This window comes from Rhea pennata, chromosome 19, assembly GCF_028389875.1.
Source record: "Rhea pennata isolate bPtePen1 chromosome 19, bPtePen1.pri, whole genome shotgun sequence".
Taxonomy (NCBI): domain Eukaryota; kingdom Metazoa; phylum Chordata; class Aves; order Rheiformes; family Rheidae; genus Rhea; species Rhea pennata.
The window spans coordinates 1,198,658-1,221,231 of record NC_084681.1 but is presented as its reverse complement, the minus strand read 5'-3'; the positions used below and the strand labels follow the sequence as shown (position 1 = coordinate 1,221,231).

At 44.2% G+C, this 22,574-nt stretch overlaps 1 protein-coding gene across 6 annotated transcripts in view; it reads right to left on the bottom strand.

Moving 5' to 3' along the window:
• The window catches only part of RPTOR (regulatory associated protein of MTOR complex 1), a 153,389-nt gene that overhangs the window by 3,619 nt on the left and 127,196 nt on the right, over positions 1-22,574 (bottom strand). For 4 of the 6 annotated variants that reach the window (XM_062591395.1, XM_062591394.1, XM_062591399.1 and 1 more), the window contains 9 exons: positions 21,399-21,513; positions 20,779-20,903; positions 19,387-19,491; positions 15,111-15,158; positions 8,525-8,631; positions 4,706-4,833; positions 4,156-4,242; positions 1,230-1,346; positions 506-635 (listed from right to left, as the gene is read on the bottom strand). In XM_062591395.1, coding sequence (XP_062447379.1) covers positions 506-635; positions 1,230-1,346; positions 4,156-4,242; positions 4,706-4,833; positions 8,525-8,631; positions 15,111-15,158; positions 19,387-19,491; positions 20,779-20,903; positions 21,399-21,513 — 962 coding nt within the window. The remainder of the gene's footprint in view (positions 1-505; positions 636-1,229; positions 1,347-4,155; positions 4,243-4,705; positions 4,834-8,524; positions 8,632-15,110; positions 15,159-19,386; positions 19,492-20,778; positions 20,904-21,398; positions 21,514-22,574) is intronic. The other 2 variants (XM_062591396.1, XM_062591398.1) reach the window with 1 other exon arrangement.

The following is a 22,574-nucleotide window of genomic DNA, read 5'->3' as shown; positions in this document are numbered from 1 at the left end:
ATTACATAAGAGACAGTGTAAAAGCAGCCTCAGAGACACAACGGTGACCCTACTGTCTGTAAGCACACAAAAAGTCTGCAGGCTGGAACTGGGAGATTACACCTCTCCCATCAGCTCCAGTCGAATTCACCTCAGAGAATTTCTGTGGCAGGAACTATGGAGCTAAGCGAAGGTGCAGCCCCAAAGTGATGGAAGGAAACGGGAACGGTATGTGAAGTCTACCCCAAGTGAAAAGGGCTCAGAAGCTGGGGGTTCTGTGCTGGTCTTAGGAGCATATCATAAAACAGCAGCACTGGTTGCACCTCCAGTGTTGCCCTGTCTGAAATAGCCTGAAGTACAAGCAGTGAAGGACCCAAGCTACACAGTCAGACTCAAAGGACCCTCAGATAACTGGGACAGGGCAGCACCCCTTTCTGCTAGAGAAGTCTCTGCACCTTCCCCTCTTCCAACACTGACATTCATCCAGAAATGCAAATTCCAAATTCCAGAAAGAGAGAATACAGACCCAGTGAGGATGGAAAGCCAGGCAGCTGATGGCTCCAACTCTTTGTCCCATAAAACCATCATAGTATTTGATATTGTTGATCAGCTCACCACTTCCATTGTAGATTGCAGTGAATTGGTTCATTGAGCCACTGAAAATGAATAAAGAGAACCTGGTGTCACTGAGAATGGTCTGGTAACACATATTGTTGCTTGCAGCCCCCTTCTTAGTTGTGGAGGCCTCAGCTGCTTAACAGACTAATGAGCACTGAGTTCTTATAAGGGGGGAGATTGACTTTAACTGTAACATGGCAACCTCAATGAGGAGAGATTCACAGAATGACTTGAACCACAGTTACCTGTTACATGGTAGGATTGAGACAGAAAATACAAACAGCTGATGTACGCACTCACTGAAAGTGGATTCCCCAACAACTGTGAAGATACATGGCTGTGGAGCAGGTGCTGAGCCCTGCTTAGAGCCCAAATGCACATACTGTCTTTGAACAGGAATCTGTTGTAAGGAGTGAAAGACCGTACGCCTTTACTCCAAGTCACTCATGCAGAGGTTTCAGTAATGCATGCGAAGCATAAAACACCTCAGCTGCAAACATGGGAATGAAGCTGCACTGTTCATGGTGAGAATAAACAGGACAAAACAAAACAAAATCCCATGAATGGTGATTGCAGAGACAAATTTGTCCTCTGTCTACTCAAGAGATGCAAGAGGTGAAACTAGAACTTACCACGCAAAGAGGTTGGCTTGTGGGTGAATGTCAAGAGCCGTCAGCCCTTTGACTATCTGAAGGACCTTCATAGACTCTGGCATCCTGGGGTCAAAGAACCGCACATCTCCATTTACACTGCCAACACATGAATTTCACAATGTCAAGCCGCCCCAGATCAGATCCTACAGCTCAGGAGAGTAAGCCATCTGGGATCTGACCATCTTGATCAGAAAATTAGGATAAAGAAGAAGGCAGCCATGCCCTCTCTGTTAGGGTGACTGAATTCCTACTGACGTCACTTACATTCAGTACCATCCACAAAGCATTAAGTGCTGCACAAACAGCCTTGCCTCTGCTCTCAGGAGCGATCCATTATTACTTTTATCACTTACAGCCCATCACTGACTATGAGTGCCTTTACTGCTATGTCATTCTCAATACACTAAGCTACATGTCAAACCCAAATTCTTTCTCCTTTTCACAGCAGAAAATTGTATTAGAACGGTCTAACCAGATGGGCTCTGCTAGTACCATCCATTATGCCAACTGTCTGGACACAGATGCACAAGTCTGTGCTGCCCAAAGTACTCTGTGGACCCGGCATAACAAACAGCGCTTCATGCTCGGGCTCTGTGTCGATCCTACTAATGACTTTACTTATCAGGAAACAGAAAGTGGGGAAAGCAATAGTGGCAGTGGAAAGATACTGTGCTTAGTAGATCAAGCACCTTTCAAATACAAATGGTTTCTTGTTGTTAAATGATCTCTGAAATACACCAGTAGAATCCAGCCTATTAGAAATGAAGAGGAGGCATCTTGTTCTATGTCCCTGGAACAGACGACTGAAGTTTTTGCTATGGTACATCTGCTCTTCTGTGCTTCTCAGAAGACTCTTGTTGACCAGTGTAGGAAAAGACAAACAGAAAGGTCTCTTATGGAAGCTAAATTCAAAATCAATTAATCTGATCTTATTCTACTCATAGAGAAATAAGGCCTTTGGGACGACAAACTTAGAGTATTTTTTTCAAGTCGCTGATGGCCGTGTGTGACTGTGAATCACTCTACAGAATTAAGATCGAAGCATTAAGATGCCTATATCCTTCAGTCTTTTACTTCTGGAATTTCTAATAGTGATCAGAAGCTATTATTCAGGATTATTTATATTATTATTAAACGCTGTAATTCCTGCTGTCACATAATTAAATTCAAGAATTAAATTCATTCTAGTCTAAAGACTAGATGGAAGTATTTTTTGAGAAAGATCAAATGCACAGTAAATTCATTTCAACTTTCGAATCTTACTAAGACTCGAAAATGGTTCTGAACGTACTGGAAGACCAGGTAAGAGCTGGAAGCACAGTTCTGCAGTTTTATGAGCACATACGAGAACATGGGCTTAACAAAGTACATCCCAGCAGAACAGCAACTGGTGCTTCAGCTAATAATTAAAACAAGTCAACAGCAGCTAAGCTACTAAACCGGGATATTCCAAAGACATTTAAGGACCTTTTCTAGCAACACTATACAACTGGAAGCAGACCTGCTGATTAACTGGATGCAGTTTTCAAAAGAGAACAGGGAAAAGTCCTGCTTTGACATCCCACTTAGCTGCATGCTATCACTGTGCACTTTTCCAACACCCAGGAAAAAGTCTAAGATATGTCTGCCAGGTCCATGTTATCCCATTACTCCACTTTAGGATGTTGGAAGAAGAGCCCCTGGTGAACTGCTGGTGAGCAGGAAAACCCAATGGTCGCACTAGTACATAGATCAAAACAGCTGAACAAAATATCAAGTGATGGAGCAGTGCCAGTCGGCGGAGAGCTGCAGAACTGGGGCTGGCGTTGCCAGTCTCGTCTTATAAACGCCTCTCTGCTCCCAATAAAAACTTTCTCTGTGATTTCTCTGTTCCATAAACAGCACAACGCCTTGTTGTTTTCTGGTGTTGTTACACCAGAAACAGCTCTATCCTAACGTTCGTTTTTCTTGGATACTGCCGTCAAGGGAACGGGGGAAAATTGAGAGCAGGGTGGCTTGTCTTACGCACCCCCTCCCCATAGGATGAGACCAGCGTGGTCTTCTGAACTGCAACATTTTCTCGTACTTTTTCAATCCTGAGCAAAAGCACCATTTGCTGAGAAGGGCACTGAGGAAATGAAAAAACGAGCCTTAAGACAAGGCCTGGCCCAGCACACAGGCCTGACCCCTGGGAGGGCTGAAGGAGATTACAGGCAGGAAGATTAAAAACTGTAATATGTGAGCCTGACAAATCTGGCAGCTGCATCACTTAAGTCCCTTTCTGAAAATCTTGATATTTTTTTGCTGCCCACCCCCCACTTTGGGAATGTTCTACATTCCAGAATATTAAGTTTTGTTTTCATTTTATAATCAAGAAAAAGAGCCTCTTTGTGTGCAAACAGTGGCTTTGTGACAATAAATTATATTCTGCCATTCTTTAATGGCTAAATAAATATATGCCGCTCTCCGCTCAGTATTTACCAGGCAGCAGAAATGGATTTATGTGTACAAAATTGCTAGACGGTGAAGTAATCCCACACAGCAATATGCCCAACAGATGCAACATAAAGCTCCCTCCTGCTCGCGCTCCATCTCCCGCGACCCCGCAGCGCTGCTCGCAGCCAGGAAGGACACCCACAAGAGGCAGCGTGTCTAGCTTAGCTTTACGGCTCGCTCGATTCCTCCCTCGCGCACCTCGTGATAGTAATTTCAGCACAGATATCTTCTTGTTTACTCTGAAACCTCCCTAACGGGCTTCCAGGGAAAGCTTCGCTTTGCATTTTACCTTCTCTCCACGAAGGCTGGAGCGGGAGTTAACTACCGAGGCAAACGTCCAGACAAAGCGCTTTACCCAGCGGCAGGTTTTAAACAGAAAGGCAAATGGTGTTTAAAAGAAAACAGCTCAAGCAGTAAATGCCCTTTTTACCTGACGCTCATGATGTTGCCCTCGGGGTGTTTCTGCAGGTAGGCTTTCACCACCCAGGCTGCGTGCTCGCGGTAGGTCATGACGCGGCTGCGGAGCAAGCAGAGAGCAGAGGTGTTTCGAAGGCGAGGAGGAGGAAGGGCGAGGACAACCCCGCGCGCCTCGGCGAACGGGGGCTGCGAAGCCCACGGCTTTGGCCTCTTCTCCACGGTATAAGGAGAGGGGGAGGCTCTGCCTGCCCCTGCAGACTCTGTCACCGAGCTCGGGGGCAGGACACGGTCTCCCCCAAAGCGGGGATGCCGGGGGTCTGGCAGGCCCCGAACAAGGCGCGGAGGCGACGGCGCCTTAGGGAGCGACATCCGGATCGCAGCACCGCGAAGGCCACGAAAGCACCCACTGAAACGGTGACGTTTTATCCAGTGAGACACTTCGGTCACTGGAGCCAAGCTCAACATTACTAAGTTCCCTGCGGGCTTTGGGCCTTTAAACCAAGCAGAGTTCAAGGGAGGCTGGAGCCGCGGGCAGGCAGGGGCTGGGGCGGCTCCGCCGTTACCATTCGCTCAGAGCCATCCTCCGGTCGAAGACGCGGATGGAGCCGTCGCCCAGGCCGGCCACGATGAGCGATCGATGCGAGTCGCACGAGAGGCTGGTCACGCAGCTGTCCGCGCCCGTGGGGATATCCTGGGGGCAAAGCACACGCGGCGAAGGGTCAGATGGCGGCACGTCCCGCGCCTGCGGCCCAAGACACGGGGCACCGAGTCGACGAGAACATCTCTAGCAGAGACGTGACGCCTTCTGCCAGGCTTGGAAACGAGGCCGGGGGGATCCTGGGGACCGCGGTCATCGCAGGCACCGCGTGCTAGCCCAGCGGTTCCCAAAGTTTATCCCAAACTCCTAGACCCAGAGGTGGAATTCCAGCAAAACGAGTGCTGTTAAAGATCAGCTATTGCAAATCACTCAGCTTTATAAACCAAAATCAAAGTGAGGTCTATTTTAGGAAGGAGGAGTTAGTATCATTCTCTAGTAAAAAACACTTAATTAGTTAAAATAAATGGCCAGACAAATTGTTTCTCCATGGATCATCTTTGATGAGAGCAAGTTGCAAATGCTACTGGAATGGCATAATGAACATGGAGCTACCGGAGAGAGTCCAGCGTAGGGCTACGAAGATGAGGTACGGCTGCGAGAGCTGGGCCTCCTCCGCCTGGGGAAGAGAAGACTGAGGGGGGATCTGATCAGTGTGTACAAGTACCTGAAGGGAGGGTGTCAAGGGGATGGGGACAAACTCTTCAGTTGTCCCATGTGACAGGACAAGAGGCAATGGGCAGAAATTGAACCACAGGCAGTTCCACCTGAACGTGAGGGGGGGAATTTCTTCACTGTGAGGGTGATGGAGCCCTGGAACAGGTTGCCCAGAGAGGTTGTGGAGTCTCCTTCTCTGGAGATCTTCAAGGCCTGCCTGGATGCAACCCTGTTTGACATGCTCTAGGTGACCCCGCTGAGCAGGGAGGTTGGACTGGATGATCTCCACAGGTCCCTTCCGACCTTACTGATTCTATGATTCTATGAACAGTAAATATTTGGAAGATACAAGCCATATAAAAAGCAACAGTCATCATGGTGCATATAAACACATGTATAGAACCAAACACAGAGTATGCGACGAGCAACGCCCTCCATGCAAAGTTCTGCTGGAGGGATAGGACTGCAAGGTATTAGCTCTTTTTGTGCATCAAATGAACACCCAGAAAAGTTCTGGGGAGTTATTTAAATGCCTCTCATAAAAGAAGATTAAAAAAAAAAAAAAAAAAAAAACAGAAGTAGAATGCAAAACAGATCAAACAATAGTATTGTTTGGAAAAATTTTTCTACTCAGTAAAACCAGGTCTAATTGTCACGATAGCAGACAATCTGGCAGTGGAGAATCCCTAGCAGTAACACATATATTAGAAGAATAGCTTTTCATTTCACAATATTGTGCGGGACAAAAACCATATTTGCCCCCTGGAAACAATAAAATGATTTTTTCCCCTTTAATGATAATTGCAGCTGTCCCAAGTAACGAGCTTTCTTCCCGTTTCACATTCTAGCACTCAGCTCTCTTCCTGCCTTCAGCAGGATCACCGCTAGATCTCCGCTTTGGCACAAACGGGCCACGTGAACAGAGCACTGGGCCCATCTCCTGCAGCCTTGGCGCCTGCCGCAAGGTCTATGTGCAGGAGGGAGACTCAGACCGCCAGGCCCGGGCAGAGGGCTGGCAGCAGCCCGGAGGCTCGAGTGTCTGTGACCTCTCTTTCCTGCACGGACAGCGCAGGAAGCCATGTCCGGCAGCCCTGGGCTGCTGGCAGTTGTGAAACAGTTCTGGTGCTCTTGGACAACGTCGTGATAAACATGCCACCAACACAGCGAGCTGCCTGACCGTCACGCAGTGCCACAAAGCCACCTATGTAATATCAAGTAATATGAAGTGAGCCAGCGCTGTGTCACCCATCAAACCCTGCTTTAGGACTCTGTGGCAAGGAAAATATCTCATTAGCAGCTAGACACTGCATACATTAAAAAAAAAGACATGGAAAAAGACAACTGGAGCTTTCAAGGACCGTCACGCTGAGAATATATCTTGCATTCTTACTTGAATACTGCAACATTTCTCCTCTTTTACTTGTTGTAAGCAAAGGAATTGCTTGAAATAATGTCTACGACTGTTATGAAGAGAAACAGTCCCAGTTAAAATGGGAAAGAACTAAGCATTTTCAAAATAGGGTAACAATCAAAGAAGCACTTTAGAACTGCATTAGCTAATTTCACGCTCCCATCCTATTTTTGCTTCTGTGCATGTTCACCTTTCTTAGCTGCTATTCACAGCCTTAGCTGAGTGAAGTAGCTGTTGGCTAGAGGCACCTAACTCCAGGGGCTGTGTTTGGATAGTTATTCTAACTGCCTAAAACCAGATCCAGTCTTTGAAGCAGGAACAATCAGCTGAAGTGAAAATGAAGTACTTGCTTCTTCCGCTAGAACCAAAGTGCTCCCAGAGATGTGTTTTCTGTAGTTCAAAGAGTGGGGAGGCACCTTTTTTAGCTTGGATTACATAGCTTCCCTGCTCTTTGTACTGAATTTCAGCTTTCCAGTGTTACTGAGTCAGGAAGTTTTAATCACTTGAATTTCAACAAAACCGGTCTTTCCAATTAAAAAAGAAACAGCATGTTTTTAGATAATTTCAGTACAATCATTAATCATCATCATTGAGAAGATTTTCACCTTCTGAATTTTGATGCTCCTAATTTACATAAAAAAATAGGTGAAAGTAATTAAGATCAACTTAGGCTTAATTATGCTACACTACAGGGTCAAAGTATCATAATTAATGTTCATCCAGGGTAGTTAATTTCTAGAAGCTTTGAAGACTTTCTTTTTTCTCCAGCATGGTGACTTCATTCTCATAGACTTGTCACTTCTCCTTACAATTCCTAAAAGCATTTAATTTGACTACAATCAGCATGCACGATTGCACACTCTTTTCCCCTTTTCACTGCATGGGGAAATAAGACTCGCATTAAAGCTGAGATGCACTCAGTTCTGGAATAGCAGCGAGCTGCAGAGTGCTGCTAGCAGCTCCCCAGCTGGAAGCAGAGACCTTGACGGAGCCCTCAGCAGCCCTGGGGACATTGTCGGTGCTTTGGTGCCCACACAACACTGGGCAAACTGCTGCTCTGAGTCACACTGGCCTCCACTGGCAGTAACCCCACTGCCTTCACTTGGCCAGCGCGTGGTTGGGGAACGCCTCACGTCTCCATCCTCCTAAGCATTGAGGCCTCAGGTCAGGAAAGGAACTAAACAGACGTGTGAGCACTTTTGGTGTGAACCATGCTCTCCTGAAGATGGGAGAGATGAGGATAACACTGTTCCATAATTAGCTCTGTTTGCTTCCCAGAGAGCTAGAGAGATGGCAGCAGTAAGTCTGACTGTGCTCTACCACCTACCCAACTCACCATTTAATTTTCTCTAGATTTTTTTAATACTGTTTCAATGTTAAAACAAAAAAAATTATCAGTGGCCTCTTGCCTGTTCCTGGACTGCACAAACCTCACCTCTTCCAAGCACTATCATGTACCATTCAGAATGCCAGCAGCGACTTCCAGGAAAGATCTGAAGCACTTACTAAATATTTGTGTATTTTGATTTATCTTGTAACATGATTCTGAAAATGGAAAGGAGGAGATCCAGAAGCAGGTATCTGTCAGCTCTTCACAGACACATTCTCCTTTAGCTGTGCATGGAATAACTCACTGACTGAGATATGGGCTGGGAGTTTGCCAGGAGACCAGTACGTTCAGCCACAGGGAAAGGTAAATGGCACAAATACATGTGTTACCTGTACTTTCATTTCCCGATCTGTGTCCCAGATCCGGATTATCCTCACATCTCCAGATGTCATAAGGAGCCCCGTTTCTTGCTCCCAGTCGACTACCATTCCTGCTCCTAAGATAAAACACAGGCAGGACACGCAGATTATTTTCCCCATCTGCACAGGCAGAGCAGGACTGAGCAGAACACCAGGTTTTGTGATCTTAAGCTACAGATAACACTTTATCGTCATTAGAGAAAATTTAAAATTACATACACATACATCCATACGTCCTCCAAATGGGATCAAATCAGTTGGTCCTGGATTTGAGTCCAAGATATGTCTTCTACTTCTTGGGTAGCTTGAATGCTTAGGCAAGGCTAGGGCCACCTAGTCTAGGGAAACTACTGGGGATTTCCACAGGAGTCCAAGTAAATTATCCACCATCTTCTGAGAACATCAGACTAAATGATGACTGAAGCAGACTGAACTGGTGACCCTGCATGCAGCATGACCTGAGAACCTCCACATTACTCTGATTTCTTATTCTAACAGAAATATGTGAGTAAGAGGAAATGTTTCTAAACAAGGAATAGCGAAGTCATTGCCACAAGGTCCTGAATTAAATAGCCTGGTAGGAGTAAAAAACCATTTGCTACATGAACAGATAAGGAAGAGACCAATCTGCAATTACACTAGCTAAAATACATTTACAAGAGCTCTAGATCCTCATCCTTGAGGACATAAGCTGATTGCTAGTTGAAGTCTACAAGAAAGTCCCATCCATGCTGTAAGAGAATTACAAGGGATTTTCTATCCCTGAAACACCTGACATGGGCACCTGCTTACAGACAGGTTGGTTGAGTGTATAAACTAATGAGCTTTCTTGGTATGGCAATTTCTAGAGAAAAAAAATAAATGTATTTCACTTCTCTTCCCAGTGTGTGGATTAAATGTCCAAAAGCCATTGAGTGAGCTTACTTTTCTAAGTACAGAGCACATGAGAACCAGAAAAAAACAGATATTTTGGACTTAGGAAATAGCTGGCAATGAAACCCCTAATTGGCGGGGGTAATCTCCAAGGAATAATTCTTGCATTTTTAATTAGAACGGACTTCTTTGCATCACCTATGCACTGCCTGCACAGCACCTAACTGCCTTAGTCTGAGCACAGAGCTGTACACCAATTATTTTTTGCTTTTACACTGGAAAAGCTGATTGATTTCAAATCTGCAGATTTTCCAGGGAGATTTTTATTCATATATTTAACAAAAACAACCCAGAAGCTCTACACAGGGAACCTGAAAAGAACTTCGGTTTTTGCCTGTTTGTTTTTGTTTTCTTGCATAGGGTTGTCCCCTTGGCACAGACAGAAGCAGTCGCTTCTTTCCTTTCAGAAGCAGTGTTTCACTGTCTCTTCCATGCCAAATTGTAACTCCGGTGCAATTTGGAAAGTATTTTATAACCACACAGAACTTGGCATTGGAAAGAACTCTGCAGTGCAACGAGGACTGCAGGCTCCCTGCTCGGAGCCATTCACCAGGGCCCTCGCTGGCCTCCTGTGTTTCCACTCCACAAACTCTCCCAGCAGACATGCACAAGCTCGTCCAAAAGCGGGATAAATGTGGATTTGGCTCAATTTACTCCTAAAGAATTAGCCCCAGCAGAAAATTTAAATACCCTACCACACACTTTTTTTTGTTACTAACAGGAGTACTTTTTGCCAGACCAAACATCTTTGCCTCTGCTGCTAGGGCAGGAACGAAACAAGCAGCGGCACCATGCAAGTCCCACATTAGCTTCAAGGATGGTGAGATGACCTTGCTTTACACAGATCCAGGCAAACTGTTTCACCTGCCTCCCCCTCCTAAGCATTGCATCCAAGCCTTTTCCTGATCTGGCTGCATGCCATTGAAAAGATTACTGACATTTATTGACAGTCTTTCATCTTTCTGCAGGAAATTCAGGACTCTCAGCCAAGCTCAGAGCTTGTATCTTTATCAAGTCAAACTGATTGTTACTTCAGCTTGCCTGGCAGCTCGGAGGGCTGCTGGAGATCTGAGGCAAGCAAGGAGGCAGTGATTTAGATGATAAACATTACCAAAGTGTTTTCATTTGTCATCTTGTTTATGGCTCATGTGACAAGATAAAACTGGCAGGCTGAGATAGATATCGCCATTACCATCACTGATGGAGTTAAATAGGCAATGTGCTCTTAGGCAGTTTTAAAGCTCCCAATTTTTGCAGTTATATTCCCCAGTTTGAAGACCATCATTTTCTCCAGTTTGATCAGTAGCAACAATCCCCAACCGGGGGAGTCCAGATCTGAGGAGGAGGACAAAGAGATGGTGAATTCAGAGTTATGACTGGCATTTTTGGTGCCACTAGTGTCTAGGCTGGTTTTGGTGTATCTATGGAGAATACTCAGAAATGAAATCTAGAGGGCTGGGAAAATTTTATGGAGCGAAGAAGTCCCAGAAAGGTTTTACCTTACATAAAATGGTGTAGAGAGCTCTCATGAGAAACTACCAGAAAGAACAAGGCTTCAGCCCTAAAATAGGAACCAACAGAGGCCCCACGGTTAGAGAGAAAGAGGGGAAAAGATTCATCCATGGAGGAAGAAAACAGACTATCTCACATGGGAGATTTCTTGCTCTTCAGTGGCTTAAAACTCAATATTGTAGTGTCCTAGTGTAGGGTACAGCTCATGGTCCTACAAAAAGACAATTCATCTTCTGCCTTTCTTATAAAAATTCAGTAGTCTGTATAACTGATACCTCTGCTTGCTGAAGGGGCAAGTGCAGCATTTTGATCATTATGTAAGCAGAGATTTTTCTCTTGCCCTTGTCAGTCTCCCTATTCTCTCAAGAAAACATGAAATGCCATTTTTGCTTCTTTTGATCCACAGTGCTTAAGAGTGGACTAATCTGCATCTGAATATGGGATGCACATATTGCCCCAAACAACCCGGGCATGAGAAATAAGAGAATACATCCATAAAATTAAGAATGAGGGAGAATTCCTGGCACCCTCCTTGCTGGAAACACCTGCAGCCCAAGAACCATTCTAGGTCTTGTCTGCAGAGGTCGCGCATGTGCTGAACACCAGCCGCTCCTGCCGGGGAATCCCGGCTCCCGGCCGCCGCGGTCGCCCGCTGCCGCTGGCAAGAGGTTTCAAGGATGCCCCTTTCAAGGAAACAGGATAAGGACGCGGGAAAAGGAAAGCCTAGTTTGCAACTGGAAATGCTAAACTAGAATTTAAATCTGTGCTGAAAAAGAACAAAAGCCTTCGCGTATACATTTAAGTTATCCACCAGCACATAACAGTCACTTCTTGACTGTGAAGTGTTGAATTCAGCGATGAGTCTCACAGTATGCAATGAAACAGAAATAGCTGAACTATTTCTATGTACTAGAGCCTTAAGGGCAAACATGTCTTCATGGTGAAAATGATAAAATATTGGCTCATGTTTATATGTTAAATTCCCACTATTTTAGGATGAGAAGCAAATGTGGGACTTAATACTAACTACCATTTCCTTTTTAATTAACAGAGGTCCTTCTCCAGAATGTTACAACTGAGAGTGTAGTTCACCTACTGTGTCTTGGCTTGCAGGTTTGGCATGTAAGATGCTGCTCGGCCTTATTCTGGCAAAGGGCAACGTATTCTGCAAACACACGCAGTCGCAGCTCTCCGGGTGAGCCCTGCAGCAAGATTCATGCCTTACCCACCACTCGATTTCCAAGCTCCTGCTTGCTTACAGTAATGGAGTAAACAGAGGGAATGCTATGACACAAACTCAACCACCTGAAAAAAGTGAGCATGGAAACCGTGGGACTCTCGGATGCCAATGAACTACAGGACCAGGCACGCTAACAATACTGTTCCTTTAATGCACCATTAATTAAGATTAATTTTCTCCTGTAAGGAATTCTTGGGGAACAAGTTAATCTTCCACAGCTCAGGAAAACAAAAATTTAAAGGCTTTTTCTCTTGAGCCTTTTAATACAGGTACTTGCAGTTCTATATGACGTGAGATGATATACAGGCAATGCATATCAACAGCCATTCCTTAAGCTGTAACTTTCTATGACTGTTCCCTGCAGGATTCCTCCTGAAAATCAGGTATTTGTCTCGATGGGATAGTTCCTTGTACAAATTTCAATAAATAACATTGGTGCTGAAAGCAGCTGCATTTCGAGTGTCTGCACTTATTTTTATCATGAATGGAACACAGCCAACCTGTACTTGGCATTTCAATGAGATCAGAAATACCTACATGGACTACAGTATAAAAGCATCTCAGATTCTGACTAATGATTTTTTTAATCATGGGCCCTCCTGGCTAAGCAAAGCGGCACATCTCTGTTTTAATTTCCAGGAAGCAGTGGGAGGGTTGTATGATCTCACTCTTTATTAATTTCTACAATATACCTTCAAAAAGTGTCACTCGTTTCATGCCAAGGACTGCACAGTAAGGGAAAAGAGTATCTGTGACTCTGAGAATCCAATTTAAAGAACCTAAAACCCTGGAGATGCAAATCCAATTATTTTATTTCAATTAAAAAATCTGATCATATCTAAGGTGGTTCTCCCTAATACGCATTCTTAAAGAAAAAGATACCAACTCTTGGAAGATGTGGAGAGATTCACTCTGCCCCTCTCTCTCTTTTGCTCTCTGGTATAAAATCCTTTAAATTTTATTTTGGAGACCTCCCTCTGCCAAGGCTCCTCTTTCTGTTGAAGTTGCCTCACATTCAGCTCTGCAGCTCCCCAGGAAATTCCCCTACCTGCCAGTCGCCAGCTTTTATATCTTCAGAGTGCCCCAAGGCTGTCCTCTCCCCTCCGCATTGCTTACTTCTTGCCGAAAGAGTCGGTATTATTAAAAGCAGAGCAGAGCTTTCAGAGGGCAAGGTCCTGTTTTTTTGCAGATTCTGTATTTGACATCTTTCACTTTGTCGCAGAAACCCCAGGAGAGCAGGAAGGAAGCAGGGAACTGGCTAGTATGTGCTTACTTTTTCTTGCTTGGCACAAGTAGATACTTTCTGGAGGCAGCAGAGATTACGGATGTTTACACATCAGATCTAACAACCCCCCTGAGGCAGCGACGGATAGAGGTGGGCACAGGTCAAATGAACATTAGCTTGTTACCACCCTCTCCTCCTGCCTCCCGCACTGTCGGCGCTGCCGAGAGGTGACAACACCGTGGAGAACTGAGATGCTGTGAGTGCTGGCTGGGAGCACAGGAGGAGCCCAGGCGACTCCCCACCGAAGCCAAGGCAATGAGAGCAGATTTTTGGTGCCTTAGTGACAAAATGAGTACATTTTATATGAATATAGCTGATGTAGTTTGCTGTCAAGCAAATGGTTAATTTTATACATGTTCTAAGACTTCTTTGGTCAGGCAAGGAATCTTTTTGCTGCATTTTGCACTAGGTGAATGCCTAGTCAGAAGATGCTGGTGATTTTTTTCTGTTGATTCACAGTTATTTGTGTGCTTGGGACAGAGTGCTGATCGCGTAGCACCAGCAGTATTGACCCTGCGTGGGAGTGGCTGGTATTTCCTTAAACTGCTCCGCAGCCCAGTTTGCTGAATAGGGAATTCCCCGCAGCTGAGTATTGCTAATTTTAGCATTTTGATTTGCCAGTGGATTTTTGAGTGAAATGCAGAGCCAGAAAGCTAGAAGTAACAGCAGCTTTGCTCAGTGTTATCCCAGTGATTTGCCTCTGAACAGTAAGAGAGAGATGTGCAAAGGCCTCGAGTTAGAGAGCTCTGAATCACACACCACCACAATCAGCTTTGTTCTGTTAATCACTGCAGACATGCTCAGCTCTTATCAGTCAGCAAATGTTAATAATTGATGAATAGCCCAAAGGATTACGTCAGCGGTCGCATCCACGTACGTGCACACACGCAGAGACGCCCTGACACATTCACCATCTGCTTCCCCCAAGACCCTGCGAAGGGGGTCAGGCTCGGGAGCGATGCAGACACCGTACAGCTCCCGCTTCTACACAGGCAGGTTGGGGGGGTTTCATTTACCTTCTTTCCAAACGAAAGGGCAGAATTTGTAAAATTTATTATGCATACCCTTGCCAAAAGACTAAGTCCACTCTTCTAAGCCTCACAGGAAAGATTCATCAGCTGTTCCTTTTTCAAATGATCTTTATAGCAAAACTCTATTACAAATAAAACCCAACAAAATCCACATTAGCTTAACAGCTAATGGAACCTGCCATTCGAGCTATTTTGTCTAAGGATGCTTCGAAATCTTCCTAGAAAGAAGATTTGTGTGTCCCAGAAAACCACCCATACTTGCTCTCACTGCAAAAAGCTTGGAGAATATAACATGAATCTCCTGTCATGTCCCTCAGCGGTTGGCTGAGCTCATGTGGAGAGCTCAAGATACCCTCCCTACACTTCCTACCACTGTTACAGATACAAGGCAAGGAATGGGGAGAGGCAGAAGAAGCAAAGCTTTCCAGGGACAAAAAGGACTCAGCAGTCATTCAAAAACATGCCAAAAAACCAACCAACCAACCAAATAGAAGTTGGACAAGGAGGTCCTTCCCACCCCGGCTGGTCATAGGTAACAGGAAAGAAAGCACTCACCTCCCTGTTTACTTCTGTCAAGATAGATTGAAACCCTTCGGGCCAGACCTGTGAGAAGACAGGGATTAAGGGGTTGATGCTAAGGGTAAGTTGGTCAGCCAGAGCAAAAATAAATCTTAAAAAAAGGGTTAGAAAAAGCAACTCAAAGCAAAGGAAAAGGTCATAACAGAGAAGCAGCAGCAGCAAGAGCAGCACATGCCTCCGTCCAGAGAAAAGGCATTGGTTTATACGCTGAACCTTTTCCTAGGAAGCCATCGACAGTGGCACTTGTCATGTGTGAAGTGAATATGCTGGCTGGCTGACAGCAGCACAGATTTGACTGTTATATTTTTTCTTGAACCAGGAGAATATCCTTTGTACGACCTGCTCTAAAGTGCAATGTATTGGGCAGTGACAGATGGAAATCTAAATAACTTCTGGTATCTGCACACATCAAACCAAACGAGAGCATGAAGTTGCTGTCATTAAAGGCTTGGGCTCATGCAGCTAGTGCTGCTGGAAAGCTGCAACATTGGCTCTTCTGCCCCATATTTCAATAGATAGCTCATCAGCACTCAGGTGGTGCAAACAATTTACAGGTGCTCCATTTAAACAACTCTTAAATGAGAGGTTAGCCACCAAAACAGATTTGTTTCTAGCCACTGTAAACCCACAGGTAGTAAGAGAATACTGCAGCATGGCAGAAAATGGAGGAAAGGAGATACAGCTCTGGGAAACACTGGAGAATCTTGCACAAGCAACTCGAGGTGTACAACAAGAGATCCTGCCAATCTGTTAGGCCCTTCACCAGCCCTCCTTTAGAAGCACTGGTTGTCTTTGCTAACCTGGACAAAAGAAAACAAAGCAAACAGCACACAGAAGGAGCTGGGACAGGGAATTGGAGTAGACAGTACTTGGCAACTCTGAAGCAGCTAGTTATACTTCTGTACTTCTCCAAATTCCAGCACCACCATGCTTTAAAGAGCAAAAACACTCCAACTGGGGTGTAGTGGCTTATTTGTTTCCCTCCATTACAAAGGGACAATGTAAAAATTGCAATTTTGTTCAGAAGCATGTGATGACCCCTTGTCTTCAGACAGCTAGAGAGATGCACGACTGCTTCTGCCAGGTAGGACAAGCTTTGCATGACTCTGAGCAGAGCTCCTGCACAGATACCATGCGATGGGTCGCTTTGCTGCTTGGCACCCAACTGCTGCGGGATCTCAAGCCATGCACAGAAGCAACAGCAACACCCTCTTTTTTATAGAAATTGCATGAATTCCAAAAAGCCTCATACTGTGATATTGCAACTTTAGAGTACTTCAGGATTATGGTCTTCCAATGCTGCTCGCTAAAAAATGTTTAGCTTTTGCTACATCCTTTTGCATAATTTACCGTGGCTGAGATGTGAGGCTCACAGCATGAGATTTGCCTTTTCTCAGACCCTTTTCTTCAGCTGGGGATTTCTGGTTCCTCATATGAAGAAAAAGTAACACTGTGTTACACTAGAGCACCTGGTACTGTTGCTTCTTTTAAAACCCTGGCTTTAATTGAAGAGATGTTCTTGGTGCAGCATGGGTTGATTGAGAACAGATCTAAAAAAGATCTGAACAAGATCAAAATGAATAGATCTTCTATTGAAAAAACAAAGGGCTCACACAGTGCGGCACTAAATTAAGACTTGTCTACCCTGAGTCTCAAAAGTCAACTAAGATGTATAGCTAACTGGGACCAAGCTGCTTCTGAGCAACAGAATCAGCACATGTTTAACACATGAACCTGGCTTTTAGCTCATTTCTCTTTTCTTGGGCTGCACAACGCAAGCCATGACACAGTTTAAAAGTTAAAGTTCTGCACCTCAGTCTGGCTTGGATCACCTTCCCAGACCAGCCTGATGCTGCAGGACAGTAAGCAGTGTTACCCTGGTCCTCCTGTTAGTTGGACAATCTGTCAAGGCCTCCCAAGACACCAAAGGATGTATTTCTGCATCACATATTCCTTCCTCCTTTTTTAAGAGGGGTAACTGCCTACAAAAGTCAGTATTTTGGTTGCTGTCAAGAAGACTATCAAATAACAGAGAACAGTGACACTGGGGAAAAGGATAGGAGGGGAGACAAGGAAATCAATAGCAGGAGACAACAAACTCCAGTAAAACTCCTGAGTCAGCTTCAAAGATGCATCTTCACTTTTAAGAGCTAGTGCTGGACCACAGCTATGGCCTTGGCAGCAAAGGATAACTTCAATAGAGAATCTCATTTCCAAGGGGACTTCATTCACACAGCTCTTTTGAAGTGACTGCATTTATTTCTCTCCTCACAAAGAAATCTTTTTCTTCTTCTGAATCTAATTCAACTGCACCAAAGGTGAAAGGCGAAGAAAAGAGGACCCAGACTTAAGATCATAAAGAAAAGAAGAGGGTGAAAAAAATCTTGAAGAGAACAAATTTAAAACTTTTAATACTGTTGTTTTGGCAAGTGTAACCATTCAACTCTTACAAGTAAATCAGTTCTTGCCTCAGCTCTTAACCTGTTTTGCAATGGCAAACATTGACGCTCTTTAACAATCCTTTCTTCTACATTAAAGGCCTTTAGAGAGTAAGGTACAATCAGCAAATGCTGAACCTTAATAAGGTGCATGCAGGAAGTCAGGCGTGGGATTAGCCGGAAGGAGTTTGCTCTACAATTGTCAGCATCTTCTCTGAACACTGCTCATGATGCAGGAAAAAGTCAATGACCTCAGCAGTCTGGGGAACTCCCAGGCATCAGTTGTTTGAGTAAGTCCATTATCAGTACCAAGGAAATAAGATCCTGAATCCAGAGAGGGTAAATATTAACCAGTATCTTTCAGGAAAGCCAATGTTGACCAAAAAGAAATGGAGACTAACTGAATGACACTACAAATGGCAACTTGAGCTGACTAATAGATACTTTTCTCTCTTCCTAAGGAGACTCACGCCTCTCACCATTCAGTGTATTACTACTGTTTTCTTTCTGCTTTTATTGACATCTCTGCAAAGGGCAGGTTTTGACCATGGCAATTTTCACAGTATGCTACAAACTTCCTGCAGTTAATAATCAATTATGTGCACATATGACAGTGAGGCACACAACCTAAAGTTACAGCAAATACACTTCTTTCCTAAAACACCAGAGATGAACCATGAGGCGTTAAGGAAACCTATCAGATATGAGTTCAGCAAGTCAGCACAGGTAAAATCCAATGAATAGCTAAAAGAGCTGTGTCAGACTCCTGTGATGAACCACATAAGCTCGGAAATGAGAACTGTCAGATTTTAAGGTCAGGATGAATTATGTTGATCATCTCATCTGACCTCCTGCATAGAACAAGCCAGAGATCCTCCCCAGCAATTCCTGCATCAAACCTGTAACATAAGTACTGATTAAACTACAGCACGTCTTCTAGAAAGACTTGTAGCCTTGATTAAAAATATCCAAGTGACAGAGAATCATCATTAGAGCATTAGTACATTATTAGGTCTCAGAAGGACAAAATGTCCACCTCCTCTAATGTCCTGAAACAGACTTCACGGTTACCCAAACTGGTATTCTGGTTTCAGACTGTGTATTGCTGGATGTCAGCGCTCCTTTTTACGTCTTTTTTTACATTACTTCTTTAACATTCAAAGCGAATCAATGTCCGACTGCACTGTCCTTCCACAGGTATCAGACTAAGATTGCATATTCTCCTGCCACCTCCTGACCCACAACAAACAGCAAAGAGTAAGTGCTAAAATTGAATTCAGGCTAAATGAGGTCACAGATGCAACATGCAAAGCTAGGTAAAGGCTGAGCAGCCCATCAGGAGGAAAGAAGAAGTATACGAACTACTCCCATACCCAAAGAGGAAGAAACAACCACTTGCCCAGTGAGTCCAGAGCAGGTAAGTGCTCAGTTCCACCATTGTTCTACAGTTCTCTCCTTAGCAACAAGAGTAATAGGACGGCTTGGCCAAGACAGCTGCAGAGAAGCTTGTGAAGAACAAGGATTTTATGCCCTTTGTCTCCCCAGCAAGAGGCTGTTCTAGTTGTTCTCACATTATGGTGCGGGGAGGTTGCTGTGTAGGGCTTTTGGTTTTGTTGGTTTTGTTTTGTGAGAACTGGAACAGGAATTCCTCACCAGGCTTGGTGAAAGGTCATTCCAGAAAGGCAGAGACTGTTAAACAAGGATGTTACTGAGGGCCAAAGTTGAGAAACCCATTCTACTCTACCCATCCCTAGAAAAAGCCCTACCATCACAAACTACTACTATCCTCAACATGGCAGCTTAGTGGGACCCACCTCGTGTAGTCGGCAGCATGTCTGAGAGGCCCTGCCAGGCAGTTACCATCTCGGGATTCTTTTCCAAGTCTGCAAAGTTCTTCCATACTCTGATAGCGCCATCATCTCCAGGAGCACAGAAAACAGAACATAATGCAGTGTCACTGTTAATGCAGCTCTCACAGTTACTTGTGTACAACAAAGGAAGGGGAGAACCAGAACCACAGTCATACAAACTCTAATTCTGAAAGTTTTACTTGAACTTAATCCCTATTAGGTTTGCTTTTCTCTCTACTCTTACCTCCATACAACCTAGAGGATTGTTCCACCAGGAACTCTTCTGGAAGAGCTATGCTCCGCTCTACAAATAACACCTGACATTAGATGTCACTCCATCTCTTTTGATCAATTCATTTTCTCTAAGACTTATCTCTCCATCTTCCTTGCTATTGGTACTGAGAGCCACAAAAATACCCTGCTAAATACAAAACATAACCCTACAGAAGAAGCTGAATCAAAGCCCCCAGCCCAACAGCAGCAAATCTTTCAAGAACATCATGTATTTTTTCAATTTGTTCCCCAACTGTGAAACTTTTGTGCCATGAATCAATAAATTGAAAGAAAAATGTTCTAGAGGCCCTCTCAACTCCTCTTCCACCTCTCTTAATTATACCCAACCTGTATGTTTCATCAGGAAGTTTGAAAAGCAATTGAAAACACTCAGTCTGACAAGTTTAGAATGGTTCCTTGGGAAAGAAGCAGATCTTACTCACAGCTTTACAGACCAACGAATGGGAACGAGAGCTCTTCATGCTACCTTACAGGATGCAATAGAGCATTCTAGAGAACTGTTTCCCCTAGGTGAGATGGGAGGTACTACTGAGACGTACAGAGAAACTCAGAACTATTTGAGAAGTTCAGTGCTTAAAATAAGCCTTGCCTGCTCTAGAGCTAAAACAGCGTAAGTAACAGAATTTGATTTTTTATTCTTTGGTTGCAGCAAGATTTCTCTTTAAACAATAAGATCAGCTAAAATCAAATTGCCTGAAATGTTGTACAGGAGAAGGCTGCCAGGAATTTGCAATGTGAAGACTTGAAGTAATGCAACAAATGAAGCGACAATTGAAAACACTTTGAGTAAGTGCTTAATTTGATAGTAATTTGAAAATATCTGCAGCACTTGCTTAAGCAGTTAAGATAATCCAGTACTGCCAGAAACAATTTCCAGGTTTGATTCCAGAAGTGTCTCCTTGACTGAGATCACTCAGGCAAGCCACCAAGGAGGGGAAAAGGTCAGACTCGGCAATGTTCACAGAGGGCAACATGAAAGGTCCAGAATAGCTCACTCAGACTTAAATTCTGTAAAGGCCCCTCGTCCTGTCCCAAAATCATACAGGCAAATGTGTCACTTACCTGTGGCAGTCAGCAGCAAAGAGCAATCTTGTCCATTCAGGTACTCCATTGCTGTGATTCTGGTGTAGCGAGGATTCCCATTGTGGAAATAGTCCAACTTCTCCCCTTTCTCCCAATCCCAAAAACTGTATGAAGAAAAAACATCAGGTCAGTTCTTAGTTTTCTATGCAAGCTATCAAAAGAGAACTACCCATTACAGTGGCACTAAAAATTACACATTGGGTACCGATTCAATTTGTCTTTCTCCTTTGGTATTGACATAATGATGTTATGCCTAGCTTCTGCAAAGAAACAGAGTAAAATCCCAACCATAATTAACTATTATAAGTCTGTCAAGATACACTTGTAGCCCTCTAATCCAGCACCTCTTGTACCAAAGGACTCAAGCACAATGCCTGGACTATGGCACTGAACTCCAGGAGGACCTCTTCTCTAACCCCTGACCAGGAAAGGAGGAGGATGACCACCAAAGGGAGTGGGGCAAGAACAAGGAGCAACACACCACCGTTCCCTGGAAATCACCCACACTCACTCTCTGACGGGCCTTTTTCAACCACTGTCCTTATATGTCATGTTACAGCATGGGAGCTACTCTCCAGAAAGACAGATGCAACCCTTACCAGATGCTATCCTTGTCGGCCACCGCTATGCAGGGTGTGAAGGGGTGGAACTTCACCACCGAGGGGACGCCCGGGTTCCTGTTGAGGAAGATCTGATCATCGAGCCGAGAGATGCCTGTGCATGGAATGACAGAAAGCCAGGCAGAACTCAGTGTCTAAGAAAATCCCATCAGAACGAAATGCCCAACCAAGCCCAACATTTTTTGTGCTGGCAAAAACAAACAAACAAACAAACAAACAAACAAAAAACAACTCTACTGTTATTATCTATTTTGCAAAATAAAACAAAATGAAAATACACAGGTTGCCCAGAGAGGTTGTGAAGTCTCCTTCTCTGGAGATATTCAAGGCCCGCCTGGATGCGACCCTGTCTAACATGCTCTAGGTGACCCTGCTGAGCGGGGAGGTTGGACTAGATGATCTCCAGAGGTCCCTTCCAACCTTACTGGTTCTATGATTCTACGATTCTATGACTATTCAACATAAAATATGGTATTTCGTGTTAACTAGTGGATTATTTAACCTTCTATTTCACTTTACTTTGGAATAGTTTGCAATTCACAAGCAGTTCTGATATGCCTGAAACTGCATTTTTTGGCAAAGTATAAATTCATCATACAGAACAATAAGATCAGGAGACGTTCACTCAGTTCTAGTTTGTGTTGGCATTCATTTGTTTAATTATGTTAAATCTATTTTAATTCTTGTTAATATTTCAGATTTTGATTTCACTTTTATGAATACTGGCATTTTACTTGCAGGCTAAGCAATCAAATATGAACCCTGTTCAGAAAAAGATTTAAATTCTTCAAGTAAGCATGAAAGACCTCCTTCTTTGTATCCAAAAAGATTGCATCAAGCCATTTCCCGGGCTCTGCTTTCACTTGAGCATTATTTTAGTTTATGATATTCTGCAGGTTATGACATTGAGCTATCCATTCTATTGCCTGGAGCCCAGCAAACCTCCAGAGAATCAGGTATGCTTGGGAGGCTGGGCCTCAGATATCACTTCATTCAGCAAATCAGTATTTCAGACTAGTCTTCCCTCTGCTAGTGCTCAAAAGAGGAACAGCATCTACCCTTCTCCTGGGAGCCTCTCCTTGCAGGATGCCATCGCAGGTCACAGTGAGGGGAGCTCACATAAATGACACTCCCCAGTCATTGCTGGCTAAGTAA